We start from the raw sequence: 26816 nt of genomic DNA, 5'->3' as shown, positions 1-26816 counted from the left end.
TCATCAACGGCTGACATAGATTCATTTAGAGTGAAATTTTTTAACAATTTTTTTAAAGATTTATTTATTTATTTGAAAGTCAGTTACACAGAGAAGGAGAGGCAGAAACAGAGAGAGAGAGAGAGAGAGAGAGAGAGGTCTTCCATCTGCTGGTTCACTCCCCAGTTGGCCGAAATGGCTGGAGCTGTGTCGATCCAAAGCCAGGAGCCTCTTGTGGGTCTCCCACGCGGGTGCAGGGGTCCAAGGACTTGCGCCATCTTCCACTGCTCTCCCAGGCCATAGCAAAGAGCTGGATTGGAAGAGGAGCAGCCAGGACCGTGGGACACAGGCATCGTGGGCGGAGGACCAACACTGAGCCGCAGTGTTGGCCCCACAACCAGAATTCCCGCCTCACTCCGCTACATCCACCCTCCTAACCTCGCTGTTGGCTGTCGAGGAATGATTCCGCCGCATGTCAGAAGGTGTTGAACTTGAGCAGGGCTTAAGACGAAGCTGCAGTCAGCCTGCTTCCTGCTACCAAGTAGAGCTGGCGTCTGGGCGTGAGCCCGAGCCGCTGTGGGAGGCGCCCTTGCCTTGGCATGGTTACCGTGTGCCCTGCGGGCTCCCGCCTAACCCTGCTCTGTTGTCACAGGGGCTCTGTCTGCAGGTCCTTGGCATGGACTCAGAGCTGGCATTGTCAGCACTCTCTCTTCTTTCGGTGGGAGGCTCCCGGGAGTTCTGAGCCCTTCACGCTCTCTACTGAGGACCGTCTAATCCAGGAAGTAAGCGCGTCCCTGCCTCTCTCAGAGGCCATGAGCCCAGGGCCAGGGCTCCTCGGGTGCTTGGAACTGTCAGCAGAAACGAGCCACGGAGGTGCTGGGCTGGGTTTGTAGGGCTGTTCCTAGTGTCACATCTCTTCATCCAGTCCAGTAAGAACTGACCTTGTGCCTGTGACCTTGGGCAGGTTAGGACTCTTCTCTGCACAATGGGAGGACGGCCTGAGATATGGACAAGGGACTCCCAGCTCTAACTGTGTGGGACTCTCCATTTGAAGGGTGTCCGTTCACTCACTCATTCATCCATCCATGCATCCATCCATTCATTCATTCAGCTGGCCAGCAAGTGTTCATCCGCATCAGAAGCAGGTGCACCGAGTCAAATGGCCCAGTCCCTGCTGGGAGAGAACGCACAGGCAGGGCCTGGAGCAGGGGATGGGTGGAGGATACAGTCACACAACCGACGTCAGGACTGGGGTCGCACAGGTGCCTTGGCGTGAGTCCCCTGGGACGTCCAGGGCAGCTGTATGCAGGCTGGGCTTGAGGGGCACAGGCATTAGAGAAGCCAGGCAGGAAGACCTCCCTGACGGAGGAACAGAGGGTGGGGCCACGTTTGGGGGCCTGTGGGTGTGCTGGGCGGCTCCTGCAAAGTGGCACACCAGGGGTACAGGGCCACAAGGGCTTGGTGGAGGGGGGGCGGCAGGCAGCTCAGGGAGCTCCCAGAGTCTGCCCTGAATCCGAGGTGCTGGCAGTGGCTGAAGTGTGCAGTGGGGTGCAGCCCAGGACAGTGGGTGGGCACCCCATGCGCGGTGCGGGATGTGGCGAGGGTTGGGTCAGTGGGTGGTCATGCAGGCAGCCCTGGGGTGGCCGTGCTGGGCGTGGGTCAGAGTGGCCATGGGTCATCCCTCCATCGTGTTTGGGGCTCCTTTATACTTTCCTTTGAGTTTTGGATTTTTTTTTTAATTAGGACCCCACAGACCCAAAGTCAGTGCGAGCCAGTGTTTCTCCCTTCAGCCATATTTCATCTGCAGACTTCTCTTCAGTGGCTCACATATTCTGGGACATTCCCAGTTTGCAAAGGGCTCCTGGGTGCCACGAGTGCCCTGTGTTTACACGTGGGTGGTCTGGTGGAATTTAAGGAAAAGTCCCGGACAGTGGATGAAGCACAGTGGCTCTGGGGTCAGGGCCGGTCGGTGGGCGGAATTCAGGGGGAAAACCCCGGGTGAGTGACAGGGGTTGACTGGGAGGGTGGGAGGGGCCGTGGGCTGAAGAGGACATCACAGACTGGCCAAGTCCGTGGCCAGGTGGAGAAGCGTGGGGTGTGTGGCTGGGGCCTGCCGGCTGTACCTGGGGTTGGGTAGCGCTTCCTCCCAGTGAGAGAGAAGTGGCTCTCGCTCCTGAAGATAGCACGTTTGTCCACACACGCAGCCTCACTGACGGTCACTTGCAGGGCTGGACAGGGCATGACAGGTGACAGGTGTGCTGTGCTAGGCCTCAGGAGAAGCCCCGCCCCCAATCCCCAGCAAGGCAGGGCTGGGCAGGCCTGGGGGGCAGGTGGGTGCCTTGTGGGCTATAACATGATGACCCAGCACAGGGGCTCCTTGGTGGGCCTCACTGCCGAGGTGGGCATTCTGGGGTGACGGTGGGCAGTCTCAGATGCATGTTGCTCACGCTGGCGGTTAATGTATGAAATCAGTCTCCCTGCAGGGAAGGCTCATGCCCCTCTGATGGACACATGCCAGGGAGGATGTGTCCCCTCCAAGGGGGCAGACGGAGGTGTGCCCTTCCCAGAGCGGCGGTTTGGCTGCATGTGCTGTGGGTCAGGGCCAACAGCGCTGTCCCTGGCCACTTCTACGGAGCCAGGTTCTGGGTTTCACTGTGTGGTTTTTTTTTTTCTTTAAAATTTTATTTATTTATTTGAAAGGCAGAGTTACAGAGAGGCAGAGGCAGAGAGAGAGGTCTTCCATCTGCTGGTTCACTCCCCAGGTGCCTGCAATGGCCAGAGCTGCTCCAATCTGAAGCCAGGAGCCAGGAGCTTCTTCCGGGTCTCCCATGTGGGTGCAGGGGCCCAAGGACTTGGGCCATCTTCTACTGCTTTCCCAGGCCATAGCAGAGAGCTGGATCAGAAGTGGAGCAGCTGGGACTCAAACTGGTGCCCATATGGGATGCCAGCGCCACAGGCAGAGGCTTAGCCAGCTACACCACAGCGCCAGCCCCTTCCCTGTGGTTTGCTTTCTGGACTCATGGCTTCTCCTGTGGTCGTAGGAAGCGATGTAAGGGTCCTGTGCACCTTTCACCCACTTCTGCCTCGTGTGGCGTCCAGTGTGGCTGCAGGGCAGCGTCCCAGCCAGGGAGTTGATGCTCCCTGGTTTCCCAAGCTGTTACCAATGTGTGTGTGTGTGCATGTGTTTACATGAGTACTGTGCATGCATGCATGCGTGTGTGGATGTGTGTGTACATGTGTGTATTGTGTATGTGTGTATTGTGCATGCATGTATGTGTGTGCCTGTGTGTGCAGTGAATGTGTGCATGTACATGTGTGTATTGTGCATGTGGGTGCTTGTGTGTATTGTGCATGTGTGTATTGTACATTGTGTATGTGTGCATGTATGTGAGTGTGTATTGTGCATGCATGCATGTGTGGATGTGTGCATGTGCATGTATGTGTGTGTGTGTGTGAGATTTTACCCCGTGTAGATTGTGTGGCTGCCCCCACACTCACGGTGTGGAGCTGCTCCCTGCTGGGCCCCGTGCCGCCCTCTGTGGCCCCGGGCACCCTCCCTCCCCTCCTCTCCAGCCTCCACGCTCCGCTCTTCCGTCTGTCCTAGAAGGGGCAGCGTGCAGTGTGTGGCCGTAGAGAGTGTGTATTTTGTGCCAGTGACCACCTTGGTAAGCTCGCAGGGATTTCTGTGCAGACCGAGCTGTCCTGGTAGGAGACTGGGCGTCTCAGGGCACGGCCACTACCGCCCTGCTCCAGCCGCCATGCCTGGGCTGTTGCGGTAACCTCTGGTCTCCGGCTGCTGCCCCCTCCCCTGTGCTCTAGTTGCCGAATGGCAGCCACCGTGATTCTCATGAGAAGGAGGTGGAACCTTCCAGTAGCTCCCATCTCCTTCAGGTACAAACCAACATTGTAGCGGTTTCAAGACTGCACGTGCATCGTCAACCCCACGCCCTCCCTTGCCGCCAGCACCACTTCCCGGCCTCCTTGCTGCCTCTGTAATGTGCTAGGCCCCGGCCAGCCCCAGGACCTTTGCACCTGTCCCTACTCCCCAGTACTTTTCATCCCTGACCTATTTTTCTTCACACCCTCCTTACCCTGGCTATTTCATGATTTTACTGACTTATTTGACAGCTGTCTTACTGTGCTGCAGCCTGAGCCCCCCAGGGTGAGAGAGCTCGCTGGGCTTGTCCACTGTGGAGCCCTCGGGGCCTGAGTGGACGCTCAGTGAACGTGAGCTGAGTGGGTTTGTGTGCCTTCGTTGTTGTTAACTGTACCTGACACACAGGAGATGCGTTTACCCCCGCTGACTGTCACTGGCAGGATGGGTGGGGGCCGGTGTTGAGCGCATGGGCAGTCCCTGACCCTTCCCACTCTGGCCAGGTAGGGTCTGACCCGCGTTGTTAAGGGCAGAAGTGCAGTGATGCTGGAGGGAAGAAGGCGTGTCCGTGCCTCGGGCTGCTGGGAGAAGACACCACGAGCCGCAGGTGCTTTCCACAACAGAAACCATGCCCCACAGTTCTGGAGGCTGCGGTCTGAAGCCCGCAGGGCGGAGTCAGCCTTGATCTCGCCGAGGACTCTGGGAAGGGTCTTTCCTGGCCTCCTCCTAGCGTCTGCCCCTTTCCTCGGCTTGCAGCCACATCCGTGCCTCTTCTCCCAGTTTTTTCCTCTTATGAGGACCGTCCTTGCTAGGGCTGGCCCTGATCCAGCGTGGCCTCTTCTTACCTTGGTTACTTCTGCAAAGACCCTATCTCCAAATAAGGTCGCGTTTTCAGGTATCAAGAGTTGGGACTTAGCACGTCTTTTTAGGGGACACAATTCAACCCACAGCGCATGGTGACTGACGGCACGATCCCTCTTCATTGGGCGAAAGAATTTATGCATATCTCCCAAGCCCGGGTCGCCGCTGAGAAGTCATGAGTCACTGAGCGGCCCGAGTGTGTGAGCTCCCAGCCCAGAGTGCCAGTGCTCTAGGGCCAGTCAAGCCTTAATTTTTTTTTTTTTTTTTTGACAGACAGAGTGGACAGTGAGAGAGAGAGACAGAGAGAAAGGTCTTCCTTTGCCGTTGGTTCACCCTCCAATGGCCGCCGCGGCCGGCACACTGCGGCCGGCGCACCGCGCTGATCCGATGGCAGGAGCCAGGAGCCAGGTGCTTTTCCTGGTCTCCCATGGGGTGTAGGGCCCAAGGACTTGGGCCATCCTCCACTGCACTCCCGGGCCACAGCAGAGAGCTGGCCTGGAAGAGGGGCAACCGGGACTAGAACCCGGTGTGCCGGCGCCGCAAGGCAGAGGATTAGCCTAGTGAGCCGTGGCGCCGGCCCAAGCCTTAATCTTAGACAAAGCCTGGTGAAGCCCTTCCCTGAGCACTTACTTACTAACAGATTAACTCAGAAGTTCAACAAGGAAGTCACCATGCTGGGCTCCGGAACACGGGCTGCCAAGATTTATCAGTAAGGCCTGGGGATGATGGCACTAAGCAAGGACAGGTGGATGTGATCGGAGTAGCACTGTGGGCTCACCTGTGCCTTCTAAGCGTCTTTCTTGCTCTTTTAAAAAAGGTTTATCTTACCAATTTGAGAACAAGGTTCTTCCATCTGTTGGTTCACTCCAGAAATGGCTGAGGCAGTCGGGGCTGGGCCAGGCTGCAGCCAGGAACTGCATCTGGGTGGGTGCAGGAGCCCAAACGCTTGGGCCACCTTCTGCTGCTTTTCCCAGGCCATTAGCAGGGAGCTGGAGCTGGTGCCCTGTGGGCAGAGGCTTAACTGGGGGCGCCACAGTGCCAGCCCTCGCTGTCTTTCTTTTCTCTGCCCCCGGGTGGACGAGGGTCGCCTAGTTAAATAACATGTTCACGGAGGCCTGCCTTTGAAGGTGGGGGGCACGCTCGGCCTTGATTTGGGTCTGACTGCCTAGTCACAGGGCATCCTGGAAAGATGAGGACTCTCACCTGTTGCTACAGTGTGAGGGGTAGCATTGGCCAAGAGCTGAGACACAGGGGATATGCTGGGTTCCTTTCTATGTTTTTTTTTAAAGATTTATTTATTTATTTGAATGTCAGAGAGAGATAGAGAGAGAGAGAGAGATACACAGCGAGATCTCCTATCTGCTGGTTTACTCTCCAAGTGGCTGTAACAGCTGGGGCTGGGCCAGGCTGAAGCAGGAGTCTGGAACTCTATCTGTGTCTCCCACATGGGTGCAGGGGCCCAAGCACGGAGGTCATCTTTGACTGCTTTCCCAGCCCATTAGCAAGGAGCTGATTGGAAGTGGTGCAGCTGGGACACAAACCGGCACCATACGGGGATGCCGGCACTGCGGTGGCAGTTACCCACAGCGCCGGCCCTTCTGCCGGGTTTTGACTGGTGAGAACAGTGCCCTGCGGCTCTGCTTCCTTGTGCTGATACTCGCTCACGTTTGTTTATGCTTCAGGATTTGATTTCACGTTTATTCTTGAATGAATCCTGTGAGGCAGGGTGGGCGGCTGTTAGCTCCATTTGTGGAGTGGTGTTCGCAGAGAAACCAGTGGCCCGTTTGCTTTGTGTGAGCGCCTCCAATGGGGTGGATGACGTCATTACAAGGGGAGGAACACTTGACCCTGGTGGACGTGCCCGGCTTCCTGGAACTTGAACCTCTCCTGGCTCCCCCGATACATCTGGCTTCCTGAGTCTCCTCTCTCAGGAACATTCACGTTTGAAACGCCTCCTCCTGCCCCACCATCACCCAGATGTCTGCGTTCTTGGGCTCCACTGGGGACACACTGAGGGGACAGCTGGGCACCTGGGAGCTCAGGGGAGAAGCTGTGGCTGGGATTGGGAATTCAGGGGCTGTGAGTACGTGATTGGCGTTGGCATTGGCAGTGACAGGGCCCAAGGTGCTGCCTCGGGGAGGGAAGACTGCGCAGTGCAGGAGCAACGTGGGACGTCCAGCGCCTTCAGTTCTGGCCGAGGAAGGGAGGGAAACCAGGGAGTCAAGTCTGGAGGTGGGGGGGCCGCGTGGGAGGGAAGACGGGAGAAGAGGTGCTTCTAGCAGCAGAATCTCCCGCTACGGAAGCAGGTGGGCCGCGGGCCACAGGTGAGGCTTGGCTCTGCGAGGTCTTCCTGAGCTCACGCAGTCTTGCCCGTGCCACGAACTCGAGTGTCCCTGGAAATTCAGCCGCCACTCATGGCTCTCAGTTGCATATTGGGTCCGGGCTACTTTTATTGCTTTTAGTTATCAGTAGAGCTGAGAGGCAACATGGTAGAAAGAGCGTGGCGTATGGGTTCGGACAGGTTTAGGTTTAGTCACTGTCATTGACTACTGTGTGCCCTGGGCACGTCCCTTACTTAACTCCTGAGGGCTCAGCTTGAGGGACACAAAAGCATGGTTGTGCTGTGGATTAAGGAGCACATGGTTATGATAATGTAGGACACTTAGGATTTATTATTGTCACTTTTATATTTGCGAGGCAGAGAGATGGAAGGAGAGAGCTCCTGTTTGTGGGTTCTCTTCCTTCCCAGATGCTTGCGCTGGCCAGGACGGGACTGGGGCTGACTGGAGCTGGGAGCCGGGAACTCAGTCCAGCTCCCCGACTCGGGTGCAGAAGCCCAGTGCCTTGGGCCAGCAACAGTGCTGCCTCCCAGGGTCTGCATCAGCGGGAAGCCGGGGTCAGGAGCTGGAGCCAAGCATTGCACCCAGGCGCTCTGACATCAGACACGGGCATAGTAACCAGCGTCGTAGCTGTTGGCTGAGCACCCACCCCTGGAGCTCTGTGGATCTGAGCATACAGCGCCTTTTTGGACTGCAGCACATGGTCGTACTCAGTAAGCACCTGTGGGTGAGTGAATGAGACAGCTGCCATGAAGTAGGCCCTCAACAAACACTCATTTTCTTTCTTCTCTTTCACGTCCTTGCATTTTTTTTTCTTTATCACAGAGGGGACCCACTGCAACACTGAAACTCTGCTTATTATGTGTGTTGTGCATTTTTACCTCCCTTCAGTAATTTGCCTGTGTCCTTTTGTAATCGTTACGTGGTCAGCTGCAATCCTAAGAAGTGTTCCCTGGCAGCGTGCCTTGTCCCGGGTCCATGCGTCTGTGCTGGGTACCTGCCTCTGCACACATCGGTTTGGCCTCTCTTCTGCGGCTCTGTCGGGAAGCTTTCTGAGCAGATGCGTGGTGATCTGGGAGACGCTGATGCCCGAGTGCTTAACATAGTTAGACAATGACTTTCACATTTTGGGGAAAGGAATGCATTTTTCAGGGAGTTTTTTTTTTTTGGCTGGCATGGCAGGCAGTGAATCTAGGCTGAGTTTAAGCTGGACCAGCAAACAATGGTCATTCTTTTAGAAACTATTTCTTGATTGTGGATTGAATTTAAAGAATGTGCAAAAGATCCCACAGAAACCTGGGAAGTGCTGGTCTCTAACTGGGTCTCGATTGCCGTCCACAGCAGGCGTGGGTCCTGTATTCCGTTCTCAATGGCGGGCGTTCGCCCTTTACGCGCCACTGTTACTGTTGTTGTAAATAAATACATCTACAAAATCTTTCCAGTTCTACTTTCCTAAGCCACTTTAGAAAGCTGGTGGTTTAGATGGGAAAGAATTAGTTTTCCTCCCTCTAAACAGTAGCTTTTGCTTACATTAGTTGGCCAGGGGCTTTAAGCCTCCAATCCTGACGACCAGACTCTGCCAGCTCTACTGGTTAAGTGCGCTCTGATTTCTGGTTGCATCACTCTTGGGACAGATGGACTTGCTCAGGTCAATGGCACACTGACAGAGAAACCATTACATTCCAAGAGTGGATCCCTTACAATCAACAAACAGAAAGAAGCTGAAGTTAAAATGTCAGCTCTCGTTTAGAAGCCGAGAGAAGTGACTTGATTTATGGACCGGGAGTGGCCATGTGGAGGAGCTGTGGTTAGGCTGATGGGGCACAGCATCCCAGGGACAGCTGGACAAGTCAGGGGACTGGTGATCTCACTCACCAGTGAACTGGGGCACAGAGAGAGAGAGCAGACCTGGCCCAGGGTCATTGTCCACTCTGCCACCCGGCCGTGTCATTTTCGGGCTCGTCATCGTGGGTGGCTTGGGTGGAGGTGGAGGGCCTGCTCCTGAGGAGAGAAAGGGACATGGAGCTCTGCCCTTGGGAAGTCCCGTGTGCCAGCAGCAGTGCCTGGAGGCCTCGTGCATGGCCCTCTTTGTGCGGCGCCTCGGGGAGCAGGTGGTGCAGGATTTCGGATGAGTTCGAGGCGGCATCACCTGTTTGCTTAACACATGAAACCCGCCGCGGGTGGACACTCGTTGCACAGAGCCTCGCACAAGTGCTGGGCTCTGATCAGCTCGTTTCAGCATTGGCAAGCGGCCTCCGCCTGGGGGTTGGATGGCTCCACTCGGCTACTGTGAGTTGATGAAGGGAAACTGGGCTTCGCAGCTGTGTTCAGTGGCCCTCAAGTACCCTTAGGAGCACACTGGCATCCATGAGTGTGCGTGCACATCGGGCCTTTTAGTCTCAGCAGAACGTTGCTTGGTTGCCTGGAAATGCTGAGAAATGGCACAGGGGCAGAGACCAACACAGGAAATTCAGGTTTCACTGAGGCGGCAGAGGGGGAATGAGCTGGCTCCCGTGTTCAGCAGGGAGTGCTGATGGCAGCCACCTGCCTGGAGCAGCCTGCAGTGTGCTAACACCTGCCGCCATTTCCAGGTAAATACAACAGGGCACCTTTGGGCCTAAGAGTAGAATCCAGTGAATTAGCTCTCTGGGGGAAATTGATTGGTTTTTTAAAAAAGATTTATTTATTTGAAAAGCAGAGAAAGAGAGAGGCAGAGACAGAGGTCTTCCACCTGCTGTTTCACTCCCCAGATGGCCACAACGTTCAGTACTGGACCGGACCGAGCTTCCTTCGGGTTTCCCACAAGAGTGCAGGGCCCAAGCACTTGGGACATCTTCTGCTGCTTTCCCAGGTGCAGTAGTAGGGCGATGGATGGGAAGTGGAGCCACCAGGACTCAAACCGGTGCCCATATGAGATGCTGGCATCGCAGGCAGTGGCTTTACCCACTAAAGCACAATGCCGGCCCCTGTTGTTTGTGTCTTGTAGGATGGAACCCAGGGCTAAAGTCCACAGAGCTGGGATCTGTGTGCTTGGCTGTGCTTGATTTCTGGGGGGACTGGGGCCACAGCTTTCCCTGGTGTCTCTCTGACCTGCAGTCTTCCCACGGCACCATCAGAGGGTTTGTGTTCACAGCTCTTGCAGCTCCCTGTAAGACCAGAGTCTGGAGCTCCTGAGTTGGATTTCTTTTCTTTTTTAAGATTTTATTTTATTTTTTATATGAGAGGTAGAGTTACAGACAGAGAGAGGGAGAGACAGAGAGAAAGGTCTTCCATCCTCTGGTTCACTCCCCAAATGGCTACAATGGCAGGAGCTGGGCCAATCTGAAGCCAGGAGCCAGGAGCTTCTTCCAGATCTCCCATGCAGGTGTAGGAGCCCAAGCACTTGGGCCATCTTCTGCTTTCCCAGGCCACAGCAGAGAGCTGGACCAGAAGACGAGCAGCTGGGACTTGAACTGGCGTCCACATGGGGTGCCGGTGCTGCAGGTGGAGGCTTACCCTCACACCACAGTGCCAGCCCCTGATTCCATTTCTTACTCTGCTACCCCAAAAGGACCAGTGCCAACTGTGGGAAGCGCTTTATGTGGAGCCCCTGCCTATTAAGAAATGTCGGAAGAGGAGCCAGCTGTTATTTTAACACTCAGACTGTCCCTAAACCCAACACCAGCCTCCTAGGGGAGACTCCATCAAACCATCTGTTAATTCTACTGATTCAATTTCCTGTTACACAGTTGCAAAACAACCTGGACTTTCAGATTTTTCCCTTTGGAGAGGAAGGATCCTAATTATTTGCCAATTGCAATTCCAGCACCCATTTGGAAGATTATTTAAAAATTCAAGCAGTTTTGTCCACATGCGACCAACCGTCGGATGTTTTTTGCCGCCTGCTGTGACGTGGACAGCAGCCGAGTCTGCCACCTGCTCTGTGACTCATAGTCTCAGAGTTGGACCTCGCGTTGTCCCTGCCCCCAGCTCTGCTCTGAGTGTAGGACCTCCTCGCCGCTCATGCTTATCTACTGGGTTTTGGACCAAGACATGTGGCCACGGAGACCTGTGTTTTCCTCATTTCAGAGTGTGGGAGGTATTTGGTGGTTTCCAGGGCAAAGCAGAGCTTGGCTCTCAAATGCAGATGAAGCAGGGAGACTCATGGCATTGTGGAGGTTTTGTTGTGCTCAAGAGCAGACTTAGGGCCTGTGCCACGGCTCACTAGGCTAATCCTCCGCCTGAAGCGCTGGCACCCCAGGTTCTAGTCCTGGTCAGGGTGCTGGATTCTGTCCCGGATGCCCCTCTTCCAGTCCAGCTCTCTGCTGTGGCCAGGGAGTGCAGTGGAGGATGGCCCAAGTGCTTGGGCCCTACACCCCATGGGAGACCAGGAGAAGCACCTGGCTCCTGGCTTCGGATCAGTGCGGTGCGCCGACTGCAGCACTCCGGCCGCAGGAGCCATTGGGGGGTGAACCAATGAAAAAGGAAGACCTTTCTCTGTCTGTCTCTCTCTCACTGTCCACTCTGCTTGTCCAAAAAAAAAAAAAAAAAAAAACAAACAAAAAAACAGACTTCGGAATGCTTAAGAAATAGTTTAGTGTTTTCTGGGTTTTAAGGGACCGACCTATCTCTGAAACTCTTAACACTCCTCTGAGGAGTGGGGAGCGGTTCTGGACAACCGAGGTGGAGCTCACCTGCCCCTCCACAGGTGCTGCCCAACCAGGTGGGCTTCAGGGAGCACACAGCTGGAGGGCAGCCGTCGGTGGCTGGCCTGGCCTCCTGCGCTCCCCCGTGTGTCTGCTCGGCAGCATCTGGCCAAATGCACCAGCTGCCCGGCTGCTTCAGAGGGTTGCTTTTGGTCTTCACAGGAGACTTTGGTCCTTAGCATCCTGCTGCGTGAAGGCCTGGCTGCACATGGCAGAAGCCCAACTTGAACTAATTTGACTCCCAGAATTCATTGGCTCTTGGAGCTGTCTCCTGGCGGGGGGGAGGCAGGTTTGAGCTGGACCAACGGTGCCCAGAGCTAATACCCAGGGGTGGTCAGATTTCTGTCACTTCAACACAATGCCTGGGGCTGGGGGCTTTATAAAGAAAAGAGGCTTTGTTGGCTCATGGTTTTGGAGGCTGAGTGTTCACGATCAGGTGGCCACGCAGGTCCAGCCTCTGGGGAGGGCCCTCTTATATTCAGAAATAGTAAGTGTTTGGGCCAGTTTTGCAGCATAGCCGACATATTGGAGCACCTGGCTGCTCCACTTCCAATCCAGCTCTCTGCTACGGCCTGGAAAAACAGCGAGAGATAGCCCAAGAGCTTGGGCCCCTGCACTACGTGGGAGACCGGGATGGAGTTACAGGTTCTTGGGTTTAGCCTGACCCAGCCCTGGCTCTTGCTGCCATTTGGGGAGTGAACCAGCAGGTGGATGGGGGGATATCTCTCTGTGTGTCTCCCTCTCTCTCTAGCTCTGCCTTTTAAATAAATAAATAAATCTTTAAAAAAATATAGTATGTGCTCCCTACACGGCATGTTGCAGATTCGCTGCCTTACGGAGATGTTAGGATCCTGGGCCCCGGAGTGGAAGGCTCTGGATTCAGAGGCTGCGGTTGCTGAGGGAACCCTGGCCCCCCCTGGAGTGAATCGGCTTTGCGTGAGGCTACGTAGGATGAGCAGCGGGAGAAGAAAGGTAGCTGGGCTCTAATTCTCTTGGCTTTAAGCCATACAGTGAAGAAGCCTCACTGTTGGACTTGCCGTTCCCTGGGAGCTTTGTGATGGGTGGGGACAGTGAGAAGGCTGGGCTGTGTTGATGCTGCTGGTGTTGGCTGTCGGCATATTTTCATGTGTCGTGTTGCTTCCTGCTCACTCCTGGCAGGGTCTCTGGGTGAAATCTGGATTCGAACAGGACGGGCCAGGAAGAGGTTTTCAGCCTAGAGGCCAGCTTGGCTTTGGAGCTGGCTACAGAGTGAGCCTTACTCTTTCAGAGTCTTCTGGGGTGGGGGACATGGGGCTGATATCTCCACCCGTGCCCCCAGGAAGGCACCTGATGGTCACTGTTGAGGGCAGGGGGTCTCCTGGAGGTGAGCACGAGCCCAGGTTGATTGTGTGGCCAGCAGAGGCAGGGGCAAGCGACAGGCACTTCGTCAGTGTCCCACATTGCCAAGGAGCTAGAGGACACTGCGAGCCTCCCTCGTACCTAGAACCCTTCCACTCCTTGGGTGTGTGGGAGGAGGCCAGGCCCCCTTGGTCTGCACTCTGCCCGCTGGTGTTAGTGGATGAGAAGCCCCGGGTGTGTGTCTCCTGCCTTCCCTGGGAAGCTGCATTGGGCTGCACACTTGCTTCCATGTGGGAGCTCAGTGGGTTGGGGCCCAGCCTGTCTCCCTCGGTTCCCCCACCCTCTTCGGGAAGCGGCAGGCCCGGTACCTCCTCTGGGTTCATGCCATGGGCCAGGACTGGGGAGCAGAGCTGGGAAGCAGGAAGCATCATGGTGGTCACACTTAAGAGCTATGCTCTCCTGTTCGACTTTATCAGGAATAAACCTGATATTTTGATTTCTGACATCTCACCTCGGTACTGGGCTCAGGTGCCCGTAATGAGTATGTCTGTGCTCCATCCACTAAAGTCAGGGGAAGCTGCTTCCAACATTGAATTGGGTGGAATTTAAAACTGAAATGGGATTTGTTATTTACCCACACAGGAGAAACCTACAGATCCCTTTTTATTGCTTGCCCAAATGTTTCCCACTTGCTAAGTGCGATGTGACGGATGGGTTCTAAGACTCAGACACAAAAATTCAAGGAGTGACGCAGATGTATTTTTCAGACTTGTTTTTCAGAGCAAAACACACTGGTTTGTAGTTACTTCATTTCTTTCAGTAAAGTCCCTGGCAGAGAAATCAAAGACGAGATGGTATTTGTTTTCCTTGTGGCTCCTGCGTCAGTAGTTGCCCCAGCGAAGAGCTGGCTGCTCCTCGTCGCCATGGTGTTGGGGGTTTCCTCCCTCTGCTGTGGACCTTAGCTTTGTTGTCCTCCGACCACGGTTGGTGGTAGCGCAGACTCAGTACAGTCACGGGCGTGTGAAGAGGTGCGCCTGCTCGCCCGCTGCTGCATCGTCCCTGGAGGTACTGACTGTACGTCCAATGCAGACCATTCCTTCCTTCTCCTGGTAGGTACTGAGCGCTCGCTGTGTGCCGGCACTCTCAGGGTGTAGCGTGTTCGACTAAACTCAGCTTCAAAATTAGGATGGAGTTGATTCAAAGGAATGCACCTGCTAGGAGGCCATTCTTTCCTCGCTTCTCCTTGTAAGTCTCTCTCACCTCTGCTTCCCATCTACCTTCCTTTCTCTTTTTACACACCTGGAGAGCTCAATGAAGTAAGTATATGTCGTTTTTAAAAGGTGGAACAACAGGGATGGTGTGACTCAATGGGTACAGGCGCCGCCTGTGACACCAGCATCCATGTGGTGGTGGGTTCAAGACCCAGCTGCTCCTCTTTCTACCCAGCTCCCTGCCAATGTGCCTGGGAAGGCAGTGGGAGATGGATCAAGTGCTTAGAACCTTGCCACTCATATGGGAGATCCAGATGGAGTTTTAGGCTCCTCACTTTGGCCTGGCCCACCCCTGGCCTTTGCAGGCTTTAGGGGAGTGAACCCGCGGGTGGAAGACCTATCTCTGTTACTCTGCCTTTCAAATAAATAGATAAATCTTCCAAAAAATGGAACGAAAGTCAACAGACAAGAGCAGCATTTTGCTTCCGGAGATCCTATTTTTGAATCAGTTTTCTAAGCATGCCTTCTCCACCAGCATTTGTCATGGTGTCACTCTTACCATCGATTCCTTTTAGTAACGGATTCCAAACTTGCCTTCTCTTCGTTCTGAGGAGCAGCCCTTGATGGAGTTCCCCATGGAGGAAAACTGCTTATTTTGGTTCCCTGTGGATTTGCCTGTAGGTGTCAGGAGCCCCCCAGACATCCCACTCGGCTGTGTGGGAGGGGCTGATGTCTGAACCAGGATCGGAGCACTTAGCTAGCAGTTGCGTCTGGACCATTCTCAGGTTCCAGCCTCACTCGGGACTGTGTTGATCTGGAATGGCAAGGCCAGAGGTAGACGTGTGCTGATTAGAATTCTCTGTCCCCTCCCTCCAGCCATCCTGGGGAGGGGGCTTCCTTGCTTCTTGGAGCCCCAGGCCAGCTTTCTCAGATTCAGTGAGTCTGTTGGGAGGGACATGGCCTGGCTGTGGGATCTGAGTCCTTGGACAGCTCTGTACCTGGTGCCCCGTGGGCTGGGACAGTCAGAGTTCTGCACACTCTGTCATCTTCATGTGTGGACGTCACAGTCTCAGACTCACACGACCCTCAGGATTGAAAGTGGCCGTGGGGAGGTCGTCTGGATGAGCAATGCCAGTTTCCCATCTGGGTTGAAGGTGGAGGTCCCTGGCTGGCTGCCGGTCATCGGAGTCTGCGCATCTGATGTGTTTGTGTTTCCCTGCATGAGAAGGGCACTCAGGAAGGTCGTGGAAACGCATATTATGAATAAACAGTGCCTGGATTTAATATTTTTTTTGTACCACAGTAGCCTTATCTCAATTTCATTTTCCACAACTTCTTTCATAGTGTTTTTTAGACATTAAATTAATCACGTTATTCTATAACTGGAAAACCTCACATAAAAATCAAGATTTCCAGCCTCTTAGAAAAAAAGCACAGCGCACAGGCGGATCTGGGGCCTGCATTCCTTCCTGTCGACAGGTGCCTGAAGCTACCAGGCGCTGTGTGATGGAGCTTACACTCTCTGCAGATGCCCTCATCGACGCGGGTCCTCATTCTCTCTGTCTTCCTGGCGCTTTCGGGTTTGTGCCGGACACCCCTGGGTTGGTCTCGTGAGTCTGACATCTGCTTCTGCAAACTACCAGCCATCTAAGTGCGCCCCGAGTTTGTGGTCAGCACTGGTGTCGAGAGAGAGCAGAGTGGGAGGGTGAGGGAGAGGCAGGTGAGGTCTCACACACACACACCAGCCACTGGGAGAGACCACCCAGTTGCAGGTTCACCTCCCAGATGCGTCTCCTTTGTGTCCAGTTCCCTCTGAGTTAGCCTTGCGTGATGTCCTCTTGTCAATGTCAAGGTTAAATATCAGGCCTGCACTTAGTCTTCTTCTTCTTGCCGTGTTAAGAGTTGATTCGATGACGTTGAGGTGAATGACACAGGGCGTGATGTAGTGCTGGCTTCTACGTAGGGGTGACGTGGACAGAAGCACGGCAGTAGTGTGGCAGTTCATCCGCTCACTGAGCTGGTTCCTCAGCAATCAGCCGGTGGGTAGTGTAGACACCATGGACACGGGGGACATCCCTGGTGCAGGTCTGTGGCTCCGGGCAGTTGCCCTAGCATCTCTGTTCAGGACTTGATTTCCTCATCAGTCATTTGGAGGAAGAAGTAGTTCCTGGATATGTGTTAAGACTCTCGTGCCATGAAAGCTTCAGTGCTTAGGAGAGAGGGTGCCAGGTTGTAGGCTCTGAGCCTTTTCCCTCCCGGCTCACTCCCCCGTTGCCCTGTGTCTTAGAGCAGCTGTCCACCAAACCCCTTTTCCTTCACACACAAACGCTGGCACGGGCAGTTGCTGACTTGAGGCACATTTGTTGGTGCCTTGGGCATCGGTAAGAGGGGAGCAGGCAAACTCATGCGTGGACAAGCTTGGGAACTTTGGTGTAATACTCACCAGGGGTTGGCAGCCCCAGGTGGTGGGTCTCCCTTGCCCTTCTTGTTCATGTGCTGGAGCTCCTGGAAGGTCTGTGTGGCTCCCTTTACACTGGGCAGGTGCACCCCTTTGGCGTGTGGATCCTCAAGTGTGTGAAGCACTATTCTGTTCTGGGTCCACGGCTACATGCAAGGCACGGCAGAGAAGAGGGAGTGCACCTGCCACTTGTTCTTCTTCAGTAATAGAAGGACAATGCTTCTCGCCTTGGCTTCCTTGTGCTCTGAATTGCTGGCACCTAGCAGGAAATGTGACTGCTTGGCCTCACGGGCCTCTCACTGCAGAGTGTCTGTTCAAGATGGGGTCCTGGGGCTGAGCTGTGAAAGCAGCCTTCCCCATTCACACATCAGTTGCCTGGGAGGGCCCCCCCTTGAAGTTTCCAGCAGCTTTGTTTTGCTTTTACACTGCTTTTGGCCAGTGTGAGATGTTGGATTCCTGGGATGGGTTCCTGGGAGCCTTTCTGTAGGGAAGGGCGGGTTAAAGAAAGTTCTAGACGAGCAGCCATGGTCACTCATTTTTTATGCCTAGGGAGGCATTGGGGTGTTGTCTTTCTAGCCCAGGCTACTCACACTGGGTCACCTGCCAGAGAGCTGCAGGTGGCCCCCCGTGGGTGCTGCCGCTCAGGTCTCAGGTGAGCATGCTTCGTGCATCTGGGTCCGTGCACACAGCCCTGCGCTGCGTGGCTGAGGGGGACCTTCTTTGTCTCGGGCTTTGAGCCTCCTCCACTCCCTTTGTTTATCCCTTGGATCTCCCTCGGGAGCTCTCTCCTTTGCTAACTGTTTTACTCCAGAGGCCGTGGGAAGTTTTGGGAGGAATGAGGATGAGAGATGTTAGAATCAGTATTTATTGGGTATGGATTTTCAGACAGCATTAAACTTGTGCACTAACTGATGGAGTTGTCACCGTGAAACATTTTCCTCTCTGTACCTTGTGAGAATGGGATTGCAAACGCATCTTTCTAAACGTTAGTAAGTGTAAGTGTTTTCTGTCTTTAGATTATGTTTCTCTATACTGAGGAGCCTTCCATCATTGGAGAGTCCGTTTCAGATCCAACTTTGTCCAGAATATGACTGTTGCATGAATATTCAGCACATTTACATTATATTGTATTACAGTATCATTTACATAGTGAACTGAAGGATTTTGTTTGACAAAATACTTTGTTTCTTTTTGATAATTTTGAAAATCAAGAATATATATTTCTAGAACATCATAACTTAAGATGGAAATGTAATGGCACTTTTAACATATTTTTCTTCTGAGGTAGAACATGGAAACATTTAAATTAGACGTATGCAGACAAACCCCAAGTTTTCCTTCCTTTTTAAGTTGATGATGATGATCTTGGTTTGTTTTCCTGTGGAAATGGAGCTTGGGTTGTCTCCCTTTGAATACAGTAGATGTTCTTCCTAATCATGATCATTTTGTATCAGAGGTGTTCCAAAGATTGCTCGGTTTTATCATGCAAAATACTAAGAGCCTGATTGATATGAGACCATTTCAAATTACTAGTTTGTTATCCTTGCCCTGGCAAGAACCAGTAATCAAGGCATAGAAAACCCTGAGCTTATTTTGATTTGCTCCCCTTTTGGTTTGAAGTTACCACCCACAGTTGTGCAAAGCACAGGCAGACTTGTGGGCCTGGTCTGTTTGTTTTGCTGTGACACTGTGCAAACCTGCCTGTACCTGAACTCTCCAGGGTCATGCAGAGGAAATGTCATGACCCGAGTATTCTTATTATATTATTATTGCTAGCCATGTCGGGGGCCACTCGAACAGTTCGTTTTCCCAATGTGCCTTTGCTGTTGAGTTGATAGTTGCGCTGTTTGCATAGTTGACCACCCACTGAAGCCAAGGCGCGTGAAACTGCTGTCCAGTAAGCTAGGCCTGAAGGTCACGTGGGAGCCACCCAGAGATGCCGCCAGTAGACCCGTGGAGCATTACAACATTGCCTATGGGAAGTCACTGAAAAGCCTTAAGTACGTCAAGGTGAATGCGGAGGCATCCTCCTTCCTTACTGAGGATGTGGGTAAGTGACGTGCACCTGCTCTCTCACTCTCGCACTCAGGGTGGCTGTTGGCCAACAGCACAGCGGAGCTCAGGGTTCCCGAGCCCTCTGGGAGCAGGGAGCTGGGCTCTCAGCCTCTCTTGAGCCCTGTGCCTCTTGGCTTCATCTTGGCTCTGGGTTTCCCCCATCGGTGCATTTGACCTTGAGTATCCCTCTCCCCAAGTTAATGTAGCAAACCATTTTTAGCTTCTGAGTGTGCTTTGGGAAATGATTCCCCTTTTTGTCTCATAGCAATGTGACCACGAGACAGCTTGGTAGCCTCATCTAGATATTTTCTGATCATGAACCGTTACTCAGTACTATGTCCCTGCAAAGGTGTGTGTCGTCAGCCATGTCCAGCCACACCTGGTAAAGATGCAGTGTTTCTCCTGTTTATGTTTGATTTTAACCTGATTCTGGGAGTTGGGAGGATTTCCAGCCCTGCCTTAATCTGTATTGCTGATGGCGGCGGGCTGGGTCTTCGGCCTCCTCCTCTGGACTCTCTTCTTCCGATTGACCCCAGTAGCCTGTAAGTCCGCGGGTTCTCCCATCGTGTTGCAGTCCAACCTCAACATGGACCCTAAGGGAGTAACAGAAGCCCACCTGCAGCAGACCAGGTCTTCCCTGAACGCATTCGCGTTTTCATCCCTTAGTGGATTGTCTTCCGCTCGGTCCCCCGGCTGTTGCCTCCCACACTTGTTCCTTCTGAATGCCTGCATTTTAATTTATGCAGGTGGAACAGAAAGTGTATAAAAGAAAGATGGAAAAGGCCAGGTTCCCTTCCTCCTGGCCGCAGCTACACATATGCTTCCCTGGATGTCTTCCACATCACCTTCGTCCTGCAAAATCCCACTGTCAGGCCGATGGCACGAGCAGTCACATTTATTTGCTCAAACCGTGGGTTGTGGAAGAGAAACATGTGAAGCAAGTGCTACAGAGAACTCACTGGAAAACAAATGGTGTCTCCCTGGCAGCTCTCTGATGAGTTAGCCACGTGGGAATCAGAGCCGTGGCTCCATGTGCCTGAACTACCAAGCAGCCCCGAGTGAAGCATGCTTGTTGCCTCCTGTCTGGTGCTGTCTGAATGGAGAGTGTCCCCACCTGGTCCTGCGGGTTGGGCCAAACCCCAGTGCCACCAGGCCCTGCCTTGGTCAGGCAGAAGTCACTCAGGGCTGGAGCAGAGCAGGTCCCGGATGGTGATGGCCGGGGACAGCTCCCCAGTGGAGTGTCGTTAAAGACATGCTCCTTACTGAGGAGTGCAGTCCCCAGTGCTACCTTGGACAGGACCACCTGGCACCGCTCCAACCCGTCTTCCCCCAGAATGCCCAGACTTCCTTCTGCCCGAGGAATGGGAACCTTCCCTTACCTGGTGCAAGGTGACGATCCAGTCTGAGAAAAGCAGGTGCCACTTTGAAGCTGCAAGCCTGTCTTTGTAACATGGCATCTTGGTTTCCTTTTACCACTTAACAATTTCAGGAGCTCAAAGCCTTCTGGGCTGTTTGCCCTTGATCTCTAGACAAAGTTAAAAAGCAAAGCCCAATCGATTGTTTTAACCTTAACGTTTCCAAAGAATTACATTTTCTGACTTGGTGTTGAAATGTTCAAAAGAACAGGCAGACATAGTAAAGGGAACTTTTTATTGTGAAAAAGATAATTTGATGAGGCTTTATGCATTGCAATGAAGACTTCCCGTGTGCTAAATTTTACGAGTTCACGCTGACATTTCTTAGTTTACTGGAGAGTTCCATTTGGAACTTCTGAGGGGAGATATTACTCAATGGAACTGACACTGTGTATGCAAACACCTGTTGTGTGGACAGTGTTGTCCTCTTCCCTACATCAAACTCACTTGAAAAGTCTGCAAAGCTTGGGAGGCCATGTTTACTGCACATGCCGTGTACCGGTACCAGACAAAGGCTGTGTCTTTGGGTTGGTTGCGTTTTATTGGTGTGAGAAGAACAGGGGTGATTTTAATGAAACAAGAGAAAGCTTATTGTCAGACTTCTTGCTCGATTCAGATTTTTGTGTTTGATGGTAACTGGGATAAGGAAGACGGTTAGCAAATCCAACTGTGTTGTTCCTGGGGATTTGCGACAGTGGCTTGATACGAACCGTGTGTTTCAGAGCCGGGGGTAGTGTACTTTGTGCTGGTTACTGCAGAAAACCACAGTGGAGTGAGCCGTCCCGTTTACAGAGCTGAGAGCCTGCCTGGTAAGTCTGAACCAGCATCGGAGGCTGCTTAGATTAGGAGACACCTCCCTCCTCACTTGCTCCACTCCATATAAATTTTGAGTTAGTAAACAATTCTGAACAAGAACGTTTTGGTTATGTGCAACAAGTTGGGAGATTGAGAACTAGATTTGTCCCTACTTTTAAAGCAGGTGTAACACAGTGATTCACATTTTGCCTGAATGTTTTTGCAAACTCACAGAGTCAGCCTTGTACAGAGGGCCAAAGCTATGTTCTGTCCTTAATAAAGCTTAGGTGTGGAGCGACAGGTGTGGCCCGAGCTGATGAGAGACCATCTAAGCATATGTGAGGGATGCACTGAACTATGAAAACCCAATAGTCCTCGTTTCTAACTATCAAGTTGCATTTCCCTAATTTAGGAGGTGAATGGATCAAGATTGATGGTTTTCCCATTAAGGGTCCAGGAGCATTTAATGAGACCATCACAGGTACTGCGTGCCCGTTCATGTCGTCACTGAAGCAGCAGCCCGCAAGGGGGTGTGCTTCTGTCACACACATCTGCTCACAACCTTCATTTGTTCCCATCGCTCCACTAACACACTTGCTGCCACCCGGTCTCGGTCAGTGTGTTCTGCACGTGATGAGCCGCGCTGTGCTGGGCTGCTCATTGCTTACTGTTCTTCTGTGTTCTCACGTGGCGCAGTGTCTGCATCTACACCTGGGGACACTGTCGCCTTGGTAACAGGCAAATATGGCGGTTGAGATGGCAGTATTGGCCCGATTAGGATATTTACAGCTTTTTCACCTGTGAATGGCATACATGAATGGGGCCCACAAAACAGGGACTTCTATTGGCTGATCTGTGGTATCGAGTCTTGCTCTGTTTTCGTACAACTTTGGGATATTTTGTGATATGTTAGACCACCTGCCTTCCATCTCTGATCCATATTTGTGTATTTGTGTGTTTTACCATTTGGATGTTGGTGTTGTCTGGTCGTATTGTTCTATTTATTGAGAGAAGTATTGCCATTTCTTGTGTGTTTCTTGAATATATTTATTTAAAAAATCATGCAAAATGAATGCCATTATGTCTGAGTGTGGTTGGGTAATAATATTTCAAAAGTGGGAAAGCGAGGAGCTGTCTCATTTTCTTGTACGAGGCGTCTAATCACATCCGCGTGGTTCTCGTGGGGCGGAAGGTGAGTATGTCGAAGCCAAGGACCATCAATTGCTCCCAGGTTGATTTTGGTGGGTGGAGACAGCTCTGCTTGTATTTGACACGGGGGTAGAAGAACAAAACCCTGAGTGAAGGACACTGGATTTCTGGACGAAGTGATAAGTTCCTGTTGAAGTGCACTGGACTTGAGGTGACCATGGGGAGTTGCAATGGACACTGGACATGTTTGTAGGTGGTTGGAGAAGAGGAACGGAAGTGCAGTGGACTTGAGGTGACCATGGGGAGTTGCAATGGACACTGGACATGTTTGTAGGTGGTTGGAGAATAGGAATGGAAGTTGGAAGAAGGAAGTAAGAGCTGGACCTGGATTTAGGAGTCATGTGATCGAGTGAGAGCGGAAAGAGAGGGTGCAAGTGCGCGAGGACTGGGAGAGAGAGGGGCAGGGGGCCAAGGACCAAGCCTTGGAAAGCACTGACAGTGCAGGCACCCACCCCTTGCCTGCCAGTAAATGCCTAAACCCATTGTTAGTACCAAATAGTGTGGCTATACACACACACACACACACACACATACACACACACTTGTATGGTGTAGTGTTTTCCCCTATACGTGCCTGTCTATGGTGATGCCTATAAATTAGGTACAGTAAGAGATTGACAACAATCACTAGAGCAGTTAGAACGAAACACTACAGAAGTCATGTGACTGTGGCCTTTCTTTCTGAGTAGCTTGGTGGCCTGCACTCAGTCTTCTTGTTCTTGCCGTGATAAGAGTTGATTCGACGACGTTGAGGTGAATGACACAGGGCGTGATGTAGTGCTGGCTTCTACGTAGGGGAGACGTGGACAGAGCACGGCAGTAGTGTGGCAGTTCATCCGCTCACTGAGCTGGTTCCTCAGCAATCAGCCGGTGGGTAGTGCAGACACATGGACACGGGGGACAAACAGCTCCCTGTCTGGTGGGACTGAGCAGGAACGGTGTGCGATTCCATCACACGACTCAGAACAAGCGACGGTCTAAAGCGTATGAATTGTTTCTTTCTGGAATTCTCTGTTTAATATGTTTGGATCGCAGTTGATCGTGAGCGACTTGGATTCTTGGAAAGTGAAATCAACGATGACAGGGGCTTCTGTACTGCTAGGGAATGCTCAGATAAGAAAGATGTCTACTTCATAGGCTGACCTCCCCCCCGAAGACGTGAATGCAAACGTAGGCATAACCCTTTGCTGATGGGTGCGTGCCCTGTGTGTGCTGTATTTCAAATGGTCATTTCATCGTCATCCTGGTAAAGTTCCCTGCACAACAGTAGTTTCAGAACAAGTTAGGGCTTTTCTTTTGTCTTCTTTGACAGACGTGTGTGTAGGTAGGTGAGACCTTCCTGAGTACGCAGGTGTGAGACACATCCTGGGGGTGGGGTCCGAGTCGGTCCTGCTCCTACTGGCCACTGGCTTTCTGTGTTGTTGAGATCACTTAATCTCTCTTGGGAGGAGCCCTTGGAGGTCCTGGCAGCCCACGTGCTGGGCTGTGGTGTGTGATGTTCCGTTTGTCAGGTGTTACAGAAGCAGGCACCACAGAAAATGGCTGGCGCAGACCCTTTGTAGCATATGCTATAAAGCAAAGCTGAAAAACAAACACAAAAACCTGTGAAGATCCAAAACCCGCAGTCTTGGCTAAACCTCGCTATGAAAAAGAAGTCACATTTCATTTTCAGTAACAGGGATAGGAATAATTTATGAGAGATGATGTTAGCAAGTGAGCGACGTGTATCTGTACCTTTTCTATGAACTTGGAAAATATAAGTGTACTTCAGAAAGGTCATGGAAAATGAGACTGGAAGGTAGATTTATTTTGGTGCAAAAATATTGAAATTCATGCTTTTTTTCATAAAATGTGTTTTCCATGAACTTTCTGAAGTGCTCTTGCATGCCATGCTGTTGTTCTGAGAAATGGTTGAATGTGTGATGATTCTGTCAAACAAAAGGAGTATTCAGAACCCCACGGAGGAAGGGGTCTGTTCTCAAAAATGCAGTGTTGCCATCAGCACCTGGCGGAAGGCCTGGGGGTCCCAGGAGGACTCTGATCGCCTCTCACATTCTGGGTTTTATTCAGAACCAGAGGAAGATCCATTCTGTTATTCTGCGGGGAACAATGGTTTTAGTCCAGATCCCAGAAGGCTTTCTTTTGATGGCTTGGACCTATCTGGACTGAGCTGTCTTTACCTAAAAGTAGACTTTTAATCGGTTAATTAATTCAGGGGTTCCAGGCACAGGTATCAGAACCAGAGTTATGGGGCTGGCATTGTGGCGCAGCAGGTTAAGCAGCCACTGGTGACACCAGCATCCCACATGAGTGTGGGTTCAAGACCCAGCTTTGGGGCCAGCACTGTGGTGTAGCCAGTAGAACTGCCGCCTATAGTGCGGGCATCCCATATGGGTGCTGGTTCGAGTCCCGGCTGCTCCATTTCTGATCCAGCTCCCTGTTATTGCACCTGGGAAAACAGTAGAACATGGCCCAAGTCCTTGGGCCCCTGCACCCACGTGGGGGACGTGGAAGAAGCTCTTGGCTTCTGGCTTTGGATCCGCCCAACTCCAACTGTTGCAGCCATTTGGAGAGTGAACCAGTGGATGAAGACCTCTCTCTCTCTCTCTCTCTCTCTCTCTCTCCCTCCCTCCCTCCCCCCTCTCCCCCTCTGCTCTCTGTAACTCTGCCTTAAAAAAAAAAAAAAAAAAAAAAAAAAAAAAAGACCCAGCTGCTCCAGTTTCCATCCAGCTCCCTGTTAATGCACCTGGGAAAGCAGTGGAAGATGGCTCAAGTACTTGGGCCCCTGCATCCATGTGGGAGACCCAGATGGAGTTCCAGGTTCTTGGCTTTGGCCTGGCCCAGCCTTGACTGTTACAGCCATTTGGGGAGTGAACCAGCAGATAGAAGACCTCTCTCTCTCTCTCTCTCTCTTTCTGTAACTCTGCCTTCCAAATAAAATAAATAAATCTTTAAAGAAATGCACAAACTTTATGAGCCTGCTAGGGTGGTGGTCATAACCACAGGATGATGTGGGGGTGGGTGGGGGCGGGGTGCCTCAAATAACACAAGTGTATTTCTCGTGTTCTGGAAGCTGTCAGTCTAAGATGAAGGTGTCGGCAGGGAAAGTCTTTCTCGTGGGCTGGCCAGTCGCACCTTCTCGTCACGTCCTCACGTGGCCTTGCCTCTGTGTGTGTGCATCTGTGGTGTCTCTGTGTGCCTGGTTTCCTCTTCCTATAAGAATACCAGTCAGCTTGGAGTAGAACACCCCCTGCAGCCTCATTCTAACTCCATCACCTCCTTAAAGACCCTGCTCACAATTACAGGCACGATCTAACAGGGTTCAGAGCTTCCGCATGGGAACTGGGGTGGGGGCACAGTGGAGCTGGAAGTGTGATCATTATTGCCTGAAACATAAACAGCCCAGTTATACAGAATAAGTAGATGCGGGGAGGTTAGCTGGGGTCTGGGAGCCTGGTGGTGAGGGGGTGGCCCCCAGCTGGGACCGGACAGAGCTGGCAAGACTGAAGCCCCAGGAAGAGGAGGAGGGGGAGGGGGAGGAAGGAGAGGGAGGAGGGGAAGGAGCGGGAGGAGGAGGAACTTGCCAGAGTGAGTTCTGGAGGTGAGACAGGGCTTAAGTGAATTTCAGAGGGGCCGCTCATCTAAATGTGGAAACTGAGGCAGTGATAGGCCTCGGCTAAAAGCCAGCCCCAGGGCAGGTGTTCCCCCCCCCCCACCGTGGAGCTCACCCTGCGTCTCTCCCAGCCCCAGGGCAGGCGTTGGGCTCCCCCCCCCACCCCCCATGGAGCTCACCCTGTGTCTCTCCCAGCCCCAGGGCAGGCGTTGGGCCCCCCGTGGAGCTCACCCTGGGTCTCTCAGTGTTGTCTTTGCCTCCTGTAGACCCCCTCTCGCTGGGAGGCGAGCCTGATCCTCCTGACCTCTCCCCAGGGAAGAGTGTCTTTTCGGACAGGATTATTTAGCATCTCTGTGGGCTTCTCTGAGTTGTTCTAGCTTTCTTGCTGGCGGTACAGAGCCAGGCCCTGGGGGTCAGGACAGGGACACATCCCGACACATCCCGACGCTGCTCCCGGTCAGCCCTGGGACTCAGCTTGTTCCGGGCAACAGTGTCAGCTTCTGGTTAATGTTAGCTCTGAGTATGCTTGTATCCATGTTTAACCCTTTTTGTGGCTGTCTGAAAAATCGAGTGCTCTGCGCTCTTGTCAAGCCCTGAACCTGGTGTCTTACGATGACGGTCTCCCTTGTGGACTGACAAGCACAATCAAGCCACTGACTCATAAACTCCATGTTGTTCGCCTCTGAGCACCTATCTGGGGTGCCAGGCTCCGGCCCCAACTACAGCTGCCAGCAAGCACTGGCTTCTCACCGCCTCTGGCTTCTCATCCGGGAGGTGATGGTTCTAGGTTCTAAGAACTGGGGTTCTGAAGTTCTTTCTGAGGCTCTGAGTTTGAGCTTTGAAGGTTCGGGAAGCTATGACACTAAGTGGACCCCTTCCAGGACTTGCAGTGGTGCTACGCTCTGGGAGAGCTGGGACCCCTGTGTATGGGTGTACCCCGCCCCTTCTCCTGTTCTCTGCCCCACTTAGAATGTTCTCGATCAG

The 26816-nt window shown here is 52.7% G+C and overlaps 1 protein-coding gene across 3 annotated transcripts in view; it reads left to right on the top strand.

Moving 5' to 3' along the window:
* The window catches only part of FNDC1 (fibronectin type III domain containing 1), a 97524-nt gene that overhangs the window by 5405 nt on the left and 65303 nt on the right, over nt 1-26816 (top strand). For 2 of the 3 annotated variants that reach the window (XR_016233583.1, XM_051854191.3), the window contains exons 2-4: nt 18601-18795; nt 20938-21024; nt 21423-21491. The exons of the other annotated variant lie outside the window; for it this stretch is intronic. Coding sequence is in view for 1 of the 2 variants with exons in the window: in XM_051854191.3 (XP_051710151.1) it covers nt 18601-18795; nt 20938-21024; nt 21423-21491 (351 nt within the window). In the remaining variant the exon portion in view is untranslated. The remainder of the gene's footprint in view (nt 1-18600; nt 18796-20937; nt 21025-21422; nt 21492-26816) is intronic. 3 annotated transcript variants of the gene reach the window in all.

The sequence above is a fragment of the Oryctolagus cuniculus genome, chromosome 5 (genome assembly GCF_051225735.1).
Source record: "Oryctolagus cuniculus isolate XC-2025 breed Fujian yellow rabbit chromosome 5, ASM5122573v1, whole genome shotgun sequence".
Lineage (NCBI taxonomy): Eukaryota > Metazoa > Chordata > Mammalia > Lagomorpha > Leporidae > Oryctolagus > Oryctolagus cuniculus.
This window is presented reverse-complemented; position numbering and strand designations above follow the sequence as displayed.